Source organism: Vicugna pacos, chromosome 13, assembly GCF_048564905.1.
Source record: "Vicugna pacos chromosome 13, VicPac4, whole genome shotgun sequence".
Classification (NCBI taxonomy): domain Eukaryota; kingdom Metazoa; phylum Chordata; class Mammalia; order Artiodactyla; family Camelidae; genus Vicugna; species Vicugna pacos.
This window is the reverse complement of record NC_132999.1, coordinates 47,518,080-47,536,612: the sequence shown is the minus strand read 5'-3', so window position 1 is coordinate 47,536,612 and position 18,533 is coordinate 47,518,080. Positions and strand designations below refer to the sequence as shown.

Sequence of the window (18,533 nt, the reverse complement as noted above, 5' to 3'; positions counted from 1 at the left end):
CCCCCCCATTATCCAGATGGTGTCAAGATAAGATGAAATCATCAATCTGGAAGTGCTGCAGAAAGTCAAAAGTACTTTGCAAATGCAAGTGGTTATTATTTTATGGTTATCGCTAAGATCCTCCCCCTCCCTCCCCCCGGGCTTGCAGATGGAGCCAGACTAAAGGCAACCCAGGGGAGAAGCTGCCCGCTCACTCGCTCACTCTCACTCAGAGGCAGTCACAGTATTTCCATCAGGCAGTGTCTCTTTGGCAGGTGGGAGCCACATTCCCACGTACTAAATTGTTAATAGCTTCCCCAGGGAGTTCCTTTCTGCTCTGACTCCTTCAGTAATTTCTGTTTCTCTACCGCTGACGCCTTCTGATGCCCTGGCTTGGCCCAGGATTTCCCATCCATTTTTGTTTTTGTTTTTGTTCTAACCTGAACAAAATCATGTATGGGGCCAAGCAGAACCAAACTGTCTGATAGCCCAGGGGTGGAGGGCTGGGTCTACTCTGTTCCACCAAGACCTGGGATGGACTCAAGAATCCCCAGAGCTTAAGTGACTCATCACCCTCCACAGTGGGGAAACTCTGCTGAACAAAGACGGGAGCCATGGGTGCTTGTGTTTTTGGGGGGTGACTTTCTAGACTTTGTCTGGGAGGCAGTAGCATGATAGTCAGGAGTGGCTTTGGGGCTCACACAGACCTGGCTTGGCATCCCAGCTCTGGCGTGGGCAAGTAACCTAAACTCTGCAACAAGGAAAAACAGTAGTAGGACCTCCCACCTCTAGGACTGCCGAGGATTACATGAGATAATCCACAGAGCACTTGGCCCAGTACGCTAGCTCTCTCTAAACAGTAGCCAACAGGATTATTTGAGTTGGGACCATAGAAATGAGACTGCCTTTTAAAGATGAGTAGACTAGAGTGCTCACATCTGAGTGAGAGTTAATCTCTTCAAAGTATTCGCGTTGGGAGGCCATTGGGGAAACTCTTTTAGATGCCTTTCAAGGTACCATGTGTCCTTCCAATGGCCTCAGGGGGCGCAATTCGCATGCACTTGGCGTGTGCCTGCGTCATCTGGGGCTGCTATAACAAAGTACCATAGCTGAGTGGCTTAGAAACAACAGACATTTATTTCCCACAGTTTTGGAGGCTGGAAGTCTGAGATCAGGGTGCCAGCAGGGTTGAGTTCTGGTGAGAAACCCTTCCAGATTGCAGACTGCTGCCTTCTTATTGTATCCTCACGTGAGACAGCACAGACAACAAGCAAACTCCTCTGAAAAGGGGCAGTCCATGATAGCCCGTGTGCTTTCTTAGCAATTTTTTCGCTCATGGACTTGGTCATTTACATATCTCGCAGCATCTTGATTGTGAGCTCCTTTAAGAGAGCAGTGGTCTTACTCATGCTCCCGGTTTAATAATGCGTGCTCATGCAACCCTTCCTCAGTTGGCAGAGCATCTGTTTTTTCATCAGCTCCTCACCCCAGTCCTGCCTCTCTCTACTTAATGGGTGAGAAGACTAAGACTCAGAGAAGTTAAGGAAGGCTCCTTTTCCTTCTTTTGCCTCCACCATAGCTATGGCTTTTCATCATAGCATTTTGGTACCCAGGAGGAACACAAAAAACATGGTGGAATGCAATTTTAAAAGATTCCCTTCAGCCCCAGTGGCTGGAGCATGCGATTAGGGTGGGGGATGGGGTTGGAATCAGGAGGGCAGCAGTAAACCCTGGTTAAGACCAACTGGGGAGGGCTCCAAATGCAATGCCAAGGCGTGAGCGTAGACTTGCTTGCTGATAGCCAAAAGCCAAGGTAGGGGTGGAGCTGGGAACTAGTCCAGATGGTCCCTATTTACAGCAGTTGGATTTATGATTTTTCAACTTCACAATAGTGCAAAAGTGAGGCACATTCAGTAGAAACCGTACTGTGGATTTTGAATTTTGATCTTTTCTAGTCTTGAGGTATGCGGTACAATCCTCTCTTATGATGCTGGGCATCCCAGCAGTCAGCTCTGCAATCGCAGTGGTAAACAACCAATACATTTACAACATTCTGCACCCACACAACCATCCTGGTTTTCACTTTCAGTAGAGAATCCAATAAACTACATGAGATATTCAACACTTTATTATAAATTAGGCTGTATGTTAGGTGGTTTTGCCTGACTGCAGGCTACTGTAAGTGTTCTAAGCATGTTTAAGGGAGGCTAGGTTAAGGGATGATGTTTGTGGGTTAGATGTATTAAATGCATTCCTGACTCAACAATATTTTGATATTTTCAACTGACAATGGGCTTATTGGGACATAACCCCATCGTGAGTTGAGGAAGATCTGTATTTCAGTTCCAAATAGGATGTGACTACAGAGTTTATGCAAAGGGTTTTACTTGCGTAAAAGAATTCCTAGGTCCTATATCAAACTCTATCTCCTCTGTCTCCTTCATGAAAATGGGAGCTCACCAGAGTTGGAATTGAGCTTCCTAGTCAATCACTCATTGAGTATCTGGGACTGTACTAAGGTGGGTGTACAGAAGTGCACAAGACCTGTTCCAGAGATGATGCACAAAAATCCAGTGATTATGCAAACAAACATGTGGGAAATTCTGTAAGGAAGAGGTACATGATTCTATGAAAACAAATAACAAGGGCACTTGGTCTAATTTCTCAAGGGAGCGATCAGTGAAGGTTTCATGGAGGAAGTGATATTAAGCTGAAACTTGAAGGATGAATAGCATTTAGCCTGGGGACATGGCTGAGGCGTCCAAGTGGAAGAAATAGAATATGTAAATGTCCAGAGATTGGAAAAAAATTTGGCCTGTTGGAGGGTTTGGGAGAACTCTAGTAAAATAGCCCTCCTTCTTTCTGTCTCAGATTCTCTCCCCGGCACCAGAAAAGTCTCTTGAGTACCAGGCTCTTTGGGACAAGGGAGAGAGTTTTGGCTGGAGATGTGACCACAGAGCAAAAATCACCTGTTTAGTGAGTCCTTAGATTGTTGAGTGGGAAAGCCTTGGGGTGGGGAGTCTGCTATGAGTGGTTGAGGGCCTTGGACAGCAGCTAGGAGGGACAAAGAGAATGGAGAGAAGGATGAACTCAGGAATTCTGGCTTTGTTCTTTCTGGGAAAGAGTAAGAGCCTTGCATGTAGATGGATGATACAAGCCAAAGAGTGATACGAGTGAGGAGTCCTTGCCCAGACACTCACAGGGCCAAGAGTGTCACCTCAGAGCCTCGAGCTCGGGGACCCCAATGTTGTCCCATTCCATTTCCCACGGTACCTTTATTCATCCAACCAGTATTGCCTGAGCACCCACTGTGATCCCAGTCCTCTACTGGGTCCAGGGATCAGTCAGGCCTGGTCTCCCCAAGGAGGAAACAAACTTAGATAAGAAATAATTACCTATGGGATAATTTAGTGCCTAGCCTAGTCGTCTCCTCTATAAACTGGGGACACTAATAACAGACTCTACTCCAAAGTGTTGATGCATGGATGAAGCCCTCAGTATAGTGCTGGAACAGTAGGGAGAATGTTCTGGGAAGGACAGGAGCCCCAAGAAGGAGGATGGCTCTGGGTCTGGGCTGGTCAGGTTAGGAGAAGGTGTCAGAAATGGCCCCCTTGCATCTGTACCTACAGAGTGATCCTTAAGGTGGATTTTGAGACCCTGAACACCACCTCATCCCCTTTTCCCCACACCCACTTTCTGCCTTCTCTTCCTGTCCTTTTTGTTAGTTTGTTTTTTCCTTTTGTTGGGGGAAGTAATTAGGTATTTATTTCTAAAAGAGGTACTGGGAATTGAACCCAGGACCTTGTGCATGGTAGGCACATATTCTACCGCTGAGCTAGACCCTCCCCACCCCCCGACTTTTTAACCCGTCTAACCACAGGTTCTTTGCACATGTGATTCCTTTGTCTGGAATGCTCTTTCCCAGTTTGTTCCCAAGTCAGTTCCTCCTCGAACTTCACGTCTTAAGTGTCACTTCCTCAGGGAAGGCGCCCTGACCTCTGGGTTTGTAGGTCTTGCCACAGGAATGCCTTGCTTCCCTTCACTTTCCTCAGTGTGTAACTACAACATCATCAGTGTGATCTTGGGACTGATGTTTCTCTCCTCCATGGGGCTGTAAGGAAGTAAGGGCCGGTTTTGTGCATTAGAGGCTCCCCAGTAGTATCTGGCTCTTATATTCGGCACCCAAAAAAGATTTGTTGAGTAAATGAATGCGGTGCGAGAAAACCATGGATAATAATGGTTATTTATGGAGCACTTACTGTGTGCCCGGCACTGAGCTAAATTCTTTACTCGCATCATCTTATTTAATCTTCCCAACAACCCTCTGAGGGAGGTGGTGCGATGATCCTCATTTTACAGAAGAGGAAAATGAAGCTGAGAGAGGTTAAGTAACGTGCTCAAGGTCACTGTCAGTGCAGGGGTTAGAGGTGGGATTCACATCCAGGTCCTTCTGACCCCAAAGCGGCAAAGGGTGGGGAGGTGAGTCCCGGCAGGGGTAGAGGTGCAGCGGAGCCCGCAGAGCATCCCTTAGGGAGGGAGTGGGCAGCTTCCCCGGCTCCGCTCCAAGCCGGTGGTGCAGCGCCCACCCCCGGTCGCGGGCGCAGACTGGCGGCCGCCTCCGGGCCACGTGGTGCGCGCGGCGGGCGCGTCCGAGGAGCCCGCAGCGGCTCCTGGCTCAGAGCGCTCTGGGCTTGTAGAGCGGGCGGGCGCTGGGGGCCGGGCCGGTGCGGGAGGCGAAGCGGGCGGAGGAGGCGCGGAGGCAGCGGGGCGGCCGGGGCGCAGTAGCCGGCGGCGTCGGGGCCGCAGCCTCGGCCCTTGGCGCGCCGCTCGCACCGGGTCTCTGCGCCCAGGGCGCACCGCAGGCAGGGACGCAGCGCCAACCGCCCGGCCGCCATGGAGCCGACCCCCTTCCCGGACGCCGAGATGCGGTCCCCGCTCCTCGCCAACGCGTCGGACGCCTTCCCCAGCGCCTTTCCCAGCGCGGGCGCCAATGCGTCGGGGCCGCCGAGCGCTCGGAGCGCCTCGTCCCTCGCCCTGGCTATCGCCATCACCGCGCTTTACTCGGCTGTGTGCGCCGTGGGGCTGCTGGGCAACGTGCTCGTTATGTTCGGCATCGTCCGGTGAGTCCGCTGCTGGCTGGTGCGCGGGCCCCGGCCCCGGGATGAGGGTGGGGACCGCGGGCCTGGGACCCTGACCTCGGATCCCGTACTCCCTGGGCCTCCGCACTTCCTGTAGGGGGCGCCCAGGGCTCAGGGGGAGACCACTTCCATCGCGAGGGGTACGCTGGCGTTTGTATTTGTGTGTGTGTGTGTGTGTGTGTGTGTGTGTTTGTGCGCGCGCGTGCGCGCCCGAGAGCGTGTGTTTAACTAAATAACATTCGATCATCTGTTGGCATCCCCCTAGTTCTGTATCTGGCTATGTGGGACAGTTTGGCGACAGTTGTGTGTCTGTCACAGTTTGTGAGTGTGTGATTCTGTTTGTGACAGTACAAATGTGTCTTTGGACCTCCAAAAACCTGTTGGGGTGGGCAGAGATGCCTGAGGTGCCGTGGGCCTCGGGGGAGACTGCAGTGTGTGGATTGTAAGGGTTGGGGGGGCGCCCGAGTGCTTGTGTGTCTGCATCACGCTGTAGGAGCACTTACCAAGTCACATTTGGAGATCATCTCTTGGGGCCAGTATTGGTATGTGTGCTTGTCCCCTGCCGTCAGTTTGTGATTCTCTCCGTATGAGAATGTTCTGTTCCTTGTCAGACCCCTGAAACCCCAGGGGGAGGAGAGTGTCCAGAGTGGCTCTGCCACTTGTGTTTGTGCCCCTGTGTGTGCCTTGGCTAGCGGAGAGCCATGGCTCCTGGGCACAGTGGGCGGCCAGTCGCTGTATGCTTCCTTCCCCAGTGGCCTTCCGGTCCTGAGCTCTGGAGGTGATTCATAGAGGACTCAGATCCTCCTCACAAATGCCCCCTCTCATCTCCTCCTCCTCTCCTCTAACAGTTTTTTTTTTTTCCTGGCAAAGGCAAACGTGATTTGTGGAGTCTGTGCTTTCACCTCAGGAAGCAAAGGTCTCTTCTTAGTATTTTTGTCTAGTGCTGGACCGTCTCAGAGAGTCTAAGATACCCTCGGCTTGCCCAGAAGCAGCCTTCCTGACAAAAGGGATTGAAAGAAGTCTCCTACCTTTATAACAAAGATGCCCTGGTATTTACTGTTACTTAGAAATGAGTCATCCATGCTGGTTGACCAAGGGCACAACCCTACACCTCTCTGGGCTCCAGTGCCACCAGGCAAGGCAGAAGGCAGACTGTGGATTCAGAGGTTGGAGATGTGACAGTCACAGTGGGTACCGTATTCCCCCTTCTCCACTATCTGCCCCCTCTGCCTCAGTTTCCCTTTCTGAAGAATAGAGACTTAATCTCCTCAGTTGGGAGCATGAATTCCTGAGAATGGGGTCTCGGCCCGGCAGAGCACAGGGTATTGGAGCACTGGGTAGATGTGTGGGCGGTGAGGGAGCTTTGGCGTTGCTGACTCCAGGGGAGGCTTTGCGCCACCAGGAAGAGCGGAGGGCACAAGAATTTCCTGTGCTTTCAGTCACTCATCACCAGCTACAGTGGGAAAATTCACCCAAGCATAGGCAGCATAGGCAGGAGTGATCTTTTCTTTGCGTTTTTGTCAGTGATTCTCCCCCAATTTACCTTTAGAAGTAGTGCGGGCTGTAGAGTTGGGTGAATCTGAGTGTTAATCCCAGGTCTGCCACGAGCTCGTTCTGTGTCTTGGGGAAACCACTTAGCCTCTTTGAGCCTCAGTTTCTTCATCTGTAGAATGGGGGAGGATAATGAACCTTCTTTGACAGGGTTTTTGTGAAGTGTCAAAGAGCAAGCATATATAATGCAGCTGGCTTGGTGCCTGGACCCAGTACATGGCAGCTGTGTGTGTGATGAAGAGGAGTAACTTTCCAGACTCGTTAGAATCCAGTGCCTATTACAGAGGGACAGTGAGAGAGTGTTTGTCCTAAGATGGGCCTGGGAGTAGCTCTGATTCTGGGAGTCCCAGGTTCCCCGCACACGTGCTCTCTAGAGGGCTGTAAGTCCTCCAGTCTGGGGAAAGCTGAGCTGTCAGGGTGTTCCGTCCCATCTCCAGCCTCTTCCCTCAGGCCTCTGGCCGGTGGGCTGGTGAGCACGGCTCCCCCACTACCACTGAGCCAGGGTAGGCCCTCTCACTTCTGATGGCCCACTCAGGGAAGGCCCTGGCCTCCGCCCACGAGGACGCCCCCAACCACCCTTCCCCAAACCACACTGTCAGATGCATCCTTTGCAAGCAGCCGGCCCCTGTAGGTCCCTGTGTTGCTAAGACATTTCCCAGGCCAGCCATCTATGTGATCACTGTGTCTCTGGTCTGACTGATTTAATCTTCACCTACAACCCTGTGGGGTTGGCATTAGAATCCCCACTGTTGTCGCCTCCATTCTACAGGTGAGGAATCTGTGGTTCAGAGGGAGGCACAGTGGCTTATTCGCCTCAGGTCCCACAGCTGCCCCCAGACCCAGAGCTAGAACCCTAGTCTTGACCAGAACTTTTTCCAGAGCTGTCTGGGATAGGGGATGGAGGGGGCAGAATCCTGTCCCTCCTCTGGCCCGAGGATTCTCAGAGAATGATGGAGAAAAAAGGACCATGACCCTACCCATCGTTACTCAGCACTGGTAATTTAGGCTGCCGTCCGCAGAGGAGTGGAGTGACTGGCCCCTGCCCTTGGTTCTTCCCCACTGCGAGGGAGCCTAGGGACAGGGCAGCTGCCTGGGGCTCGGCTTCTGCTGGCAAAGTCCCGAAAGCAGTGGGGGTGGGGGGCCAGGATGGAGAAAAGCCTCTGGTGTGTCTGTGGTTCCCTGACACCCCGTGCAGTGAGTGAGTTGATTGGTTGAATGAATGAATGAATAAATTCTGCCTGTCAGAAAGTTCTGAGTTCAGGCTGTTTTGGGGGCAGGGGAAGGTTTGCAAAGGAAGACCCAGAGGACCTTGGGGCAGGAAAGCAGGGTAGTGTAGTGGTAGAGCTGCAGCTCTGAAGCCAGACCTATCTACGTGCAAATCCTGAGTTCAAAGCCACTTACTTGCTGTGCATTTGAATAGTGACTTCACCTTTCTGAAGCTCATTCCTTCACCTGTAAAGTGAAAGTAACAGCAACGCATCTGGGGTTATGGTGAGGATTAAATGAGGTGACATGTTGTATCTGAGCCTTTTAAGTCCTTTGAGAACAGGGAGGGTCTCTGTGTGAAGGAATGAAAAGAACTCATTCAAGGAAAATCCTATGGATGCGCTGTGTGCTAGGTGCTGAGATACAGTGGTGGGGGGGACAATACACCGTCCCTGCCCTCATGGAGCTCAGGGTCTGGGAGAAATAGACATTCATCAGCCATTCATCCAACCAACTTATATCGGCAGCTGAGCTGAGGGCTATGGAAGAGTATGTGTGGGCTGTGGGCACCCACGATGAGGGGAGGGTCTCCCCTGGTCAGGGAGTTCAGAGGAAGGAGCTGAAGGATGAGGAGGGGGTAACTCAGCAAAAAGCTGAGGGAAGAGCCTAATACAGGAAGCCTGACCTGGATGAGGGGCTGGAAAAAAAATAAATAACCCAGGAATCTCAGAATCCCAGAGCACTAAGCACTCTCTGTTCCCTAACCCCTCTACCCCCGCCAGATCTGACCCTCTCCCCCTCCATGGACCCACCTGAGAAGCCCACTCATCCTTCTGGATGCTTGAAAGGGACCTCCGGGTATATACTCTTAGCAAACAGCCAGTGGTTCCCGAGGCTCCCATGAAGTGGGAGCAGGAGTTCTGGGGATGTCTGGTTCCCAGGCAGACACCCAGTCCCTTGCCCTGCAGGGTGAGTTCGGCCAGAGAGGTGGGTTGGTGGGTCTTTAGAACAGATACTGGACAACCCTCCTCCTGGGTGGAGTTGTGCCCTGAGCAGGGCTGGCATTTCAGAGCTGCCACTGGCAGCCCTCTAGGCGCGGTGGAGAGGCCTCTAGCCATCTCTGATGGGTGGCCTCATTTTCTCTCTACATGGCCCAGGACTTCCTGGTTTGCCTGCCCTGAATCCAGGTAGGGGACTGGAGTCCATGCTTCTCCACCTGGCCTCTTGTCACCTGCCCTGTCCCCTGACTCTGCCTCTCCCTGACCCTGGTTTCAGCAGGTTTGCACCCTGCTGTGTGTCTCACCACCCGCATCACCCCACCTGGCCTCCCTGCCTCTTACCAGCCCACCAGCCTCCTCGTGAGTGTTTCAGACTTCATGCTTCTCTGCCCCTTGAGCTCTCCCTTGGCCAGTGTCTCTCCTGACTCTTCTCCTTGTGTCACATGCCAGCTCTGCCATCTGCTAAGATCTTTAGTAGGTTGGATGGCTGCTCTGCACCTCAGTTTCTCCATTTATAAAATGTGCATCATAGCACTTGACTCATAGGCATCTTTGTCCTTAAGAGGACAGAATGATGTTGATAAAGCATCATGTTTTCTCTCCCATCTCAGATGACTGCAGCACAGAGCAGGGTGGCGAGGTTGGGCCGGGCAGCCTGGGCTGGGGTGGGGTCACAAAAGGCAAGTGAGGAGTTCTGGTTGTCCCTTGTTTTCTACCAAGTTGCCAGGGGTTGCTGGGACAGGTGCTCAGGATGGGACCTCTGAGTCCCCGTCTTTTTTTGGAGTTCCAGCATGAGCCCTTTGTCTTCTTGTCTCTTTCCCTTCTCTTGTCTGGGTTGGGGTCTGTGGACCCAGGGCCCCTAAGCCAGGAGGGATCCCAGTGAGGGGACACAGTGCAGTGGTAAATGTCATGGTTGGGGATCAGGTTGTGCTGGTCTCCATCCTGGCTCTACCATGTCCTAGTGGTGTGGCTTTGAGCAAATGGCTTAACCAGAGACTCATTTCTACATTTGCAAATTTGGGGTGATCAGGGTAGGTTATTGGGAGGATTAAGTGAGGTTATGCATGTAAAGGTCATAGCACAGCACCTGGCACACAGCAGGTCCTCAGTAAGCGGGGTGCTGAGATTAGCTAGCACCCCCGCAGCTGCTCCAGGCAGGCAGAACGGGTAGCCAGGAGGCCTGCTTGTCTACATTTTCCACCTTGGGTCCTTTCCTGCTTCCTGTATTGGCTGCATATCCACTCATTCAATCAGCATTTGCTGATGCTGACCCCTGCCAGGCCCATCCATCCTCAGCTCCCTCTGCCCAGACTCTCAGCTTAAGCTTCAGCGTGGCCTCTGGCTTCTGCCCCCAGGACCCCCTAGTTAGTTACAGCTCCAGGGACAATTGCAGCTTCCCTGAGATGCGGGGATGGGGGGGTGGTGCAGGTGCACCTGAGCCAGCCAGAGCAGGTGGTGTCTGTGCTGAGTCGTGAGGGGGAGCAGTAGTTGGCTCCATGGAGAGGTGGGGGTGGAGCATCGCAGGCAGAGGGAACAGCATGAGCAAAGAAAGCTTCAGCATATGATCAGATGGCAGAGCTGCAGAGGGCAGGGAAGCTCACTGTGACTGAACTGAGAGTGCCAGCTGGGGTGGCTGTGAGGCTGCAGAACTCCAGGGACCAAAGCAGGAAAGGTCTTGCAAGCCGACACCCTCCTGACCGTGGTTGTCAGGAGCGCCTACTATGTGCTGGGCTGTGGCCAGGCCCTGCAGCCAGGGGTGAACCCCGACTGTAAGTCTCTGCCTTCCACAATTCCTGGGGAGGTGCAGATGTTAGAGGAACTCCATGGACCAGGCCCTGATAACTGGAGGAGTCATTCTGGTGGGGAAGGGGTGGGGATGGGGCGGGGAGGGAGGGCTGAGGAGCAGCCTGAGTCACGTTAGGGGCAAGAGGCCCTGCTGAGGCTGGAATTGTGATATTAGACAGGTTCTTGGCCCAAGGTAAGGCAGCCGTGCTGGGAAATGAGGGAGCTTTGGGTCACAGGCCTTGGGGAAGAAGACTTTGGAGCAATCTGTGCAGAATGGAGTTCAAGAGGACAAATTTGATGTGGGTGGGTGTGGGTTGGATTGGATGGGGTCAGCTCAGGGTGATGGAAAAATGCTGGTGACCTTGGACAGGCCATGGCAACTCTGGCCTCAGTTGTCCCCTTTCTAAAATGGAATGCTGTTGGACCTACCAGAAGGCAAGGGGCTGGGCCAGGTGACCTCCGGTGAGGCTGACCAGGGAGGGCAGGCAGCAGCTCTGGCTGGTGTCCCCTGCTGCACCTCCTGGCCACACCCTGGGGCCTGTATTTCCCAGGTCTCAGGTTCATTCCTCGTGGAGCGTGTGTGACTCACAGACACACTGAGGAGAATCCAGGGGAGTAACTGAGGGCGCTGGAGAGCCTCTTCTGAGTGCCTGCCACATGCCAGAGGCTTCTCCAAGCTGCATGATGGCCCTGCAAGGGGGCAAGAGACGAGGACAGGAGGGCTCCGAGGGAGCGGGTGCTTCCGCATCCAGAAAAGGGCAAACCCAGGTCTTTCTGGTTCCAGAACCCCTCTATGGCCACTCTGTCGCTGCTGTCCGTGAGACACATGAGGAACGGAGGTGAGAGCTGGGGCTGTCTAGTTAGAGACGGGAGGACCAGGGCCGGGGAGGAGGGCAGATTGCTGTCTGCAAACCTCCAAGGCCTCTGCGTGGGGTAACAGCACTTGAGAGCCTGGACATCAAAGCCAGACTGACCTGGGATCACATTTACTACGAGTGAGCTTGGCCGATACACACATAACCTCTCTGAGCCTCACTTTTCTCATCTGTGAAATGGGACTAGTGATAGGCCCTCATAGGGTGGTTGTGAGAAGTTAATGGGGCTTGACGTGAAGGACTTCAGCACAGAACCAGGAACTTGATAAATATTCTGTAAACATTTTCTATTATTATATATATTTAGAAGAGGCGCAAGCATTGCTTCTCATTCATTTGATCGACATTTATCGGGCCCCAAAGGAACTAGAATTGTGGGGTGGATGCCACAGGAAAACTTTATCAGCTCAATATTAGACATTTTCCTTTACAATGAACACAGTAACATAAATCACTACAAGTAACACTGTAGTTATTTCAGAAAATAGGAGGTGCCGTGACTGGGGAGAGGGGAGGGCCCAGCTCAGTGGTAGAGCGCATGCCTAGCATGGCATGAGGGCCTGGGTTCAATCCCCAGTACCTTCATTAAACAAACAAACAAACAAATAAATAAACCTAATTACTCCCCCCAATTTAAAAAGAAATAGGAGACGACTGAGCAGAGACAAACAATACCCATAATCATACCATAAAGAGAAAAGCGTTGTCATTTTGATGTATTTCCTTCCCATCTCTTTCTGTGTCTCTTGCTGTGTGTGTGTGTGTGTGTGTGTGTGTGTGTGTGTGTTTTAATGATACCAGGATCACACTATATTAACATAATGATCACTTCATATATAATGTTTTGTAAGATGCTTTTTCACATAACATTCTGAGTATATTCTCATGTTATCAGGCATTCTTTGAAGATATGATTTTTGATGGCTGCCTCGTAGGAATGTTTTCTGTATGGGGGACTTACGTGGTTTCCCGTAGTATGCCAGTCTAAATAGTGCATCTGTGAACATTCCTGAACACGTGTTTGTCCACATCACATATGATTTCTGGAAGGAATTTTCTGTCAGAGTTCTTCAGGAAGGCATGGGCTTCTGTGTAGTGTAGGGAGTTTCCTGTCACTGAAGGTATGCAAGAGGGCACCAACAAACCACTGTGAGGAGGTTTGGCACTGGAGACTGGGGTGAAGAAAAGATAGACATAATTTCAGACTCCTCTCCCCACAGCTGAGACTCAAGGAAGAATGTGTCTCTGGTTCTGTGATCTCAGATTCCCTTCTCCCCTTCCTGGCAGATGATGATGCCTGAACTTTGATAGGAAGGGGGCTGTGCAAGGGCAAGGCATGATTTCATTAACCTCAGAGTCCTGGGACCTCTAAATCTAATTGGCTCCCCAGAACGTCATAACACGCACAGGAAGAGGGATAATCGCGGGGTAGAGCAGAAAGCCCGGCTTGAATTAGCAATTTACCATCCTGCAGGCTGCAACAGCTCCATTGCCACCGGGGGGGTGTGGGGTGGGATGCGGTGTCTGGGTTGTGTTCTATTGATTTATAGCTCCCCTTGCAGCTGCAGAAATCAGCAGCTTTGTCTCTGGCTGGGGTGGGTGTGTGCAGAAGGAATCGTGTCTTCTGTAGCTTTCCGAGTCTTTCTTGATAAGTGGAAGGAACTCAGACTCCAGAGTCCTGTGAGGTCCAAAAGTCCCATTCAATAAACATGACACAGGGAGAGGCAGAAATGGCCGTGGCCTCCTCCCCTGCAGAAGTAACCTTTTCACCATAGAATTTTGAATCATGGATGATGCCTGTCTTTGTTGCATGCTTATTTTGTGCCAGGCACTCTGCTTAGAGGTGTATGTATGTTATCCTGTTTAATCCTCACAGATCCGTATGAGGTGAGGGCTGTTGCCCCCATTTTCTAGACGAGGAAATTCAAGGCTCAGAGAATGTTTTATGTAACATGCCCAAAGTCCCGGAGTCGGATTGAAACCAGGTCATTCTGATCGCAGAGCCCACATTCTTAACCGTTGCCCCGTCTTCTGCCATCTTGTATGTCAGTTCCAGTCCTTCTGATTTACAAATTAGGAAACTGAAGCCTGGAGAGGTTCTATGTCTTTTGAGTCAGTGGCCGAGGCAGGACTGGAACTTGTCTTTCCTGCCCCCTGCACCCTCTTGCATCTCTTTCCATGCTTGGGATTACCTGGGTTCAGGGAGAACCAAAGAGTGGCTGGAAATAGGAGTAGCTGGGAGCATGAGAAGCAGGCAGTCCAGCCTGGGGGCCACTGACAACCCCTAACAGGCCCAAAGAGCCCACGTTTCCTGGAGCAGGGCCAGCAGCTGGCAGGGAAGCCGTATCCTTCAGAGACTGGAGTTCAAATCCAGGTCTGCTTCTTACGGGCCTTCCAGCCTTGGGCTCACCTCGTTGAGCCTGTTTTCTCACCTGTGAAATGGGGATGATAGAAAAACACCTACATTGCAGGTAGATGTACATTCAGCAGCCCCTCCTAAGTTCCAGGCACAGGTCTAGGTGCGAGGTACGCAACAATGATCAAGACACAGCCCCCTGTCCTCATGAAGCTGACATTCTAGTGGGGAAAAATAGACGATAAATACATAGGTGTAAGGCTAGTGCTATAGGCAGTGAGGTCAACCAAGAAGGCATGGGGGGAGTGTGTGGCAGGGCTGTAGATGTAGGTGGGGAGGTTGGGGAGGAGGAGACAGTTGAGCAGAGGCCAGTTGCTAGGAGGAAGTGTTTTAGGCAGAGGGAACAGTGAGGGCAAAGGTTAAGGGAGATGACGTATGGCCTTAGTACAGGGCCTGGCGCACAACAGGAAGTTGTCGGTGATAATGCTGCCTTTTGGCTGGTTGCCTAGGACTTGGGAACAGGGGCAGGGATTAAGCCAGGGGAAAGAAACTGCTTCTTCTGGCCAGGCCAGATGCCCCTGCAGGACAGATGGAGATCATCTGTTTCCTTTGGTTACAAAAACTCATCTTCCTGAAGTGCTAGGAATTGCCCTGCATCTAGTGATTTTCCAATCCTCCCAGTGAGGAGGGAGCAGAGCCCACACGTGGTCAAGGGGCTGTCCTGCTGGGTGGGGCAGGTGGCCACAAGATACTCCCTCCAAGGGCTCAGGCCTGGTCTTCTCAGATAAGGGAGGGGTCCACAGCATAGCCCGGCACTTTGACTTGTCAGGATTTAACACCAAAAATAGCACCACTGACCTTTCTTGAGGGCTGACGAGGTGGGCAGTTCTGTGTTGAGCTGAGCACCTCACGTATATCATCTCATTTAATTTTCCCGACTCTATCAGGTTGGTACCAGGTTTCTCTCCGTTTGACGGTTGAGGCCACTGAGGCTCAGAGGTGATGATTCACTTGCTTCAGGCCACAGTCAGTACTCAGCAGAGTTGGCCTTTGAAATGAGGCCCTTCGATTCCCAGAGATCTCTCGTGCAAAGTGTCCACGAAGGAATGTTCATGAGGAAGGTTGGACTCTGATTCCAGGTGTGGCGAGATGACTTTTTTGTACAGCCAGGGAGAGGCCATGGAGCAGGGTAGATTGACTTATGCAGTTACTAAAATTGTTAGTAAATAAAACAAAAGTGAAACTCTGTGGTGTGGCAGGTAGAAGGAAGTATCATAAGTCATGCCTTGCATGGCCAAGGGCCTAGAGGAGGGCAACCTGGACTTTCTGGAACACGTGACTTGAGGTCCCGGTTCTGGTCACTCTGTTCTTCTGGACAAGCCTCCCCCCGCCACCTTGGGCCACATGTTCCTCCTGTGCACAAAAAAGGAATATGTTGATACCCAGGTCCCCGGGCGGGTGTGAGTGGAGGAGCGGCTGTGTGTGGACGGCTCTGCACAGGGCCTGCTTCACCCTCTGTCCTCAAGGAGCAGCCCTGGGGCCGGCGGTGCGGGGAGGGACAGGTTAGAGAAACTGAGTAATGTCCATATAAGGTTGCTAAGATTGATAAACTTGTGGGCAATTGTTTTACATGGAATTATGGGATTGGAACCTTTACTTGGTAGTAACAAGGACTCAAAATAATTGAGTCCACCAAGTACAACTATGGCAAAAATGAGCATGTGCTGCAGCCATATTATAGGGCTCCATGCCGGAGACCTTCCATGCAAAAGTGCGTGTAATTGTCACAACACTTCTGTGAAGTAGGAACCATATGATGTGCTTATTTTATTGATGAAGAAGCTGAGGCTCAGAGATTTAAGACTTTTGCCCAAGGACACCGTGGTTATTAAGTGTTTGATGGCAGAGCCGGCCCCCTCTCCGTTTCATTACACTGCCTCTCATCACACTTGACCCACCTCCCCCTTCCCAAACAACCCATCGTGGCGGTGTTTGTCATTGTCCTTTCTAGGTGAGGAGACTGTGTGGCTCCCTGGCACCAGCCTCAGCCTGGAGCACAGTTTTCAGGTCTGTGTCAGTCAGGGTCCTACCAGAACAAACGAACCAGTAAGATCTATTCTGAGGCAGAGCTAATGGACACATAGAACTAATTACCATCAGGGTCAGGCTGACCCTGGCTTGGGTCCTAGTCCTATAACCTGTAGGCTGTGTGATTTGGGGCAAGTTTCTCTGCCTCTCTGAGCCTCAGGGTCCTCTTGTCTGCCAAATGCAGTGGTAGTGCTTACCATGGTCATTTGTCATGAGGATTCAGTGCAATGATGTAAATCAAGTACCTTCATCCAGTGCCTGTTACACTGAAAGAGGGGAGACACAGAAGAAAAATCAATGGTCATGAAACAGTGTCTTCCCGTTGTGGTGTAATCACTTGTTCTGTGTTTATCTTCCCTTTTACCCGGCTGTCCCTGGAGGGTAGGAGCTGCGTCCCATTCATCTTGTATCCTGTTTCCTAGCTCAGTCCCTGACTCTGAGGCAGCATCCCTAAGTATTTCTTAAATATCTAGTTGGCCCTTGGTTAATGAGATTCCCTCTGTGGAGTTGTTGGGATCTATAATAAAAACCCTGCAACGGCAAGACAAGAGGGAATTAAGATGTGCAGAAACCTCAGGCCTGTTCCCTGAAGGGCAACCCCTTGCTTTTCAGCTTAGTAAGTCTTTCCTTCAGGGAGCCTTCTCCGATGTCCCTAGGCGAACACATATCCCTCCTTTGTGTTCCCACAGTGTCCTATGTGTCCCCATCAGAGCAGAGACCACATACTTTTCAAACTCCTGATCGCTCATTTCTCTCTCTCTCCCAGAATGAGGGCGTGTGGGGTGGGGTGAGCACCCTTTGTTCTTCGCTGGAGCCCCAGTCTAGGGTCTGACACCCAGGCAGCATGTCAATAGGTGTTTGTAGGAGGGACATGTCCAATTTCTGGAGACTCACAGGCTGACTTGCCACACTTAAGGAAATCTGCTTTCTTGGGGCTTCCATTTTGGCCGGTTTCCCCCTCCCCTGGTCCAGCCATCCTTACGCCGGAAGCAGAGCCAGGGTGATGGACAAGAGCTTCTCTTTCCTCCCTTGCATGAGCATGTTATGGTTCTTGAACTGAACCGGGCAAGGTGTCACCCTGTTTATTGCCGAATGTGCCCTGGCCAGGCAGCCCTGGGGCCCTGTGTTTCCATGTTCCAGCCCTTAATCTTCTCTTGCAACACACTCACTGGGCCTTGTTATAATTAACCACTTTCATTCCTCAGACTTTGCCAAAACTGAGATTGCTAATTAATTTCTGGCCACTTGCCACTCCAGTTAAAGGGTGGGTGGGGTTGTAGCTCACAGCCCTTGTTTCCCAGCTGGGCATGTTTTGCCAGTCAGAAGAGCAACCACCCTTTGTCTACAAATAGAGGGGAGCCCCAGCTGGACCCCGGTTGGCTGGCAGTTGCTTTATTTAAGCTGTTCCTCCCCTGGCGTGGGCAGAGACTTTGTGATCACTGCAGTAGCTGTGCCTTGGTTTCCCCGTTTGTAAAACCAGCTGTAAAAGCAGCTTTCCTAGAGCTGTTATAACACATTACCACAACCTTGAGGGCTTAAGACAACAGAAAGAGGTTAAGCTTGACAGGTAGGGAGGAGAAGATAAGGTAGAGGTCACGACACTGGGTTCTGGAGTCAACCTGGGCCTCACTCAGGCCCTGCCACTCCTGGCCATGGGACTCTGGGTAAGTTACTTTAGCCTCAACATTCCTCACCTGTAAAATGGGGAGACTAATGTTTGCCTTCTGTGGTGGTGGTGCAGATTCAGTGAGATAGTGAACACACATGTGGTGCTTTGCAGAGTAACTGGCACATAGTAAGTGCTCAGTAAATACCAGCCACCTTTCCTTTCAGTGCCACCATTCTATATTCCTGGCAAAAAAATAGTTCTTTTACTGGGAGAGCTGGGGAGTAGAGTGATTTTAACAGACATTGCTTCCGTGCTTTGGGCCACTGTTGACAAGAACAGTTAAACTTCTGTATTAGTTTCCTAGGGCTGCTGTCAAAAATGACCTCAACTAGGTGATTTAAAACAACAGAAATCTATTCTTTTTTTTTTTTTTTCAATGTTGGAGAAATGTATTCTTTATAGTTCAGGGGGCTAGAAGTCTGAAATCAAGCAGGGCCATGCACCCTCTGAAGGCTCTAGGGAAGAATCGTTTCTCGCCGAGCCTCTGGTGGTTGCCAGCAGTCCTTGGCGTCCCTTGGACTAACAGCTGTATCACTCCAAGTTTTGCCTCTGTTTTCACACGGCGGTGTCCCTCTGTGTGTGTGTCTCCTCTTATAAGGACACCAGCAGTCATACTGAATTTAGGGCCAACCCTAAGCTAGTATGACTACATCTTAATGAACTACATTTGCAAAGACCCTAGTTCCAAATAAGGTCACATTCTGAGGCTTGAGGCAGGTGTGAATTTTGAGGGCAATTATTCAACCCAGTACATTCTCCAAGGCTTTCTTTCCTCCTCCATACCAGGATAATAAGGGTAGCAATTTCATAGGATTGTTGGAGAGATTAGGTGAGACAATCTATGTGAATGTCATGACAGAATGCAGTAGATACATCAGACCTGTGTTA

The 18,533-nt window shown here is 51.3% G+C and overlaps 1 protein-coding gene across 1 annotated transcript in view; it reads left to right on the top strand.

Annotated features, from left to right (window-relative positions):
• Window positions 1-4,628: 4,628 nt before the first annotated feature.
• The window catches only part of OPRD1 (opioid receptor delta 1), a 32,560-nt gene continuing 18,655 nt past the window's right edge, over window positions 4,629-18,533 (top strand). Inside the window, exon 1 of the mRNA XM_006196882.3 lies at window positions 4,629-5,099. Coding sequence (XP_006196944.2) covers window positions 4,873-5,099 — 227 coding nt within the window. The 5' untranslated portion in view covers window positions 4,629-4,872. The remainder of the gene's footprint in view (window positions 5,100-18,533) is intronic.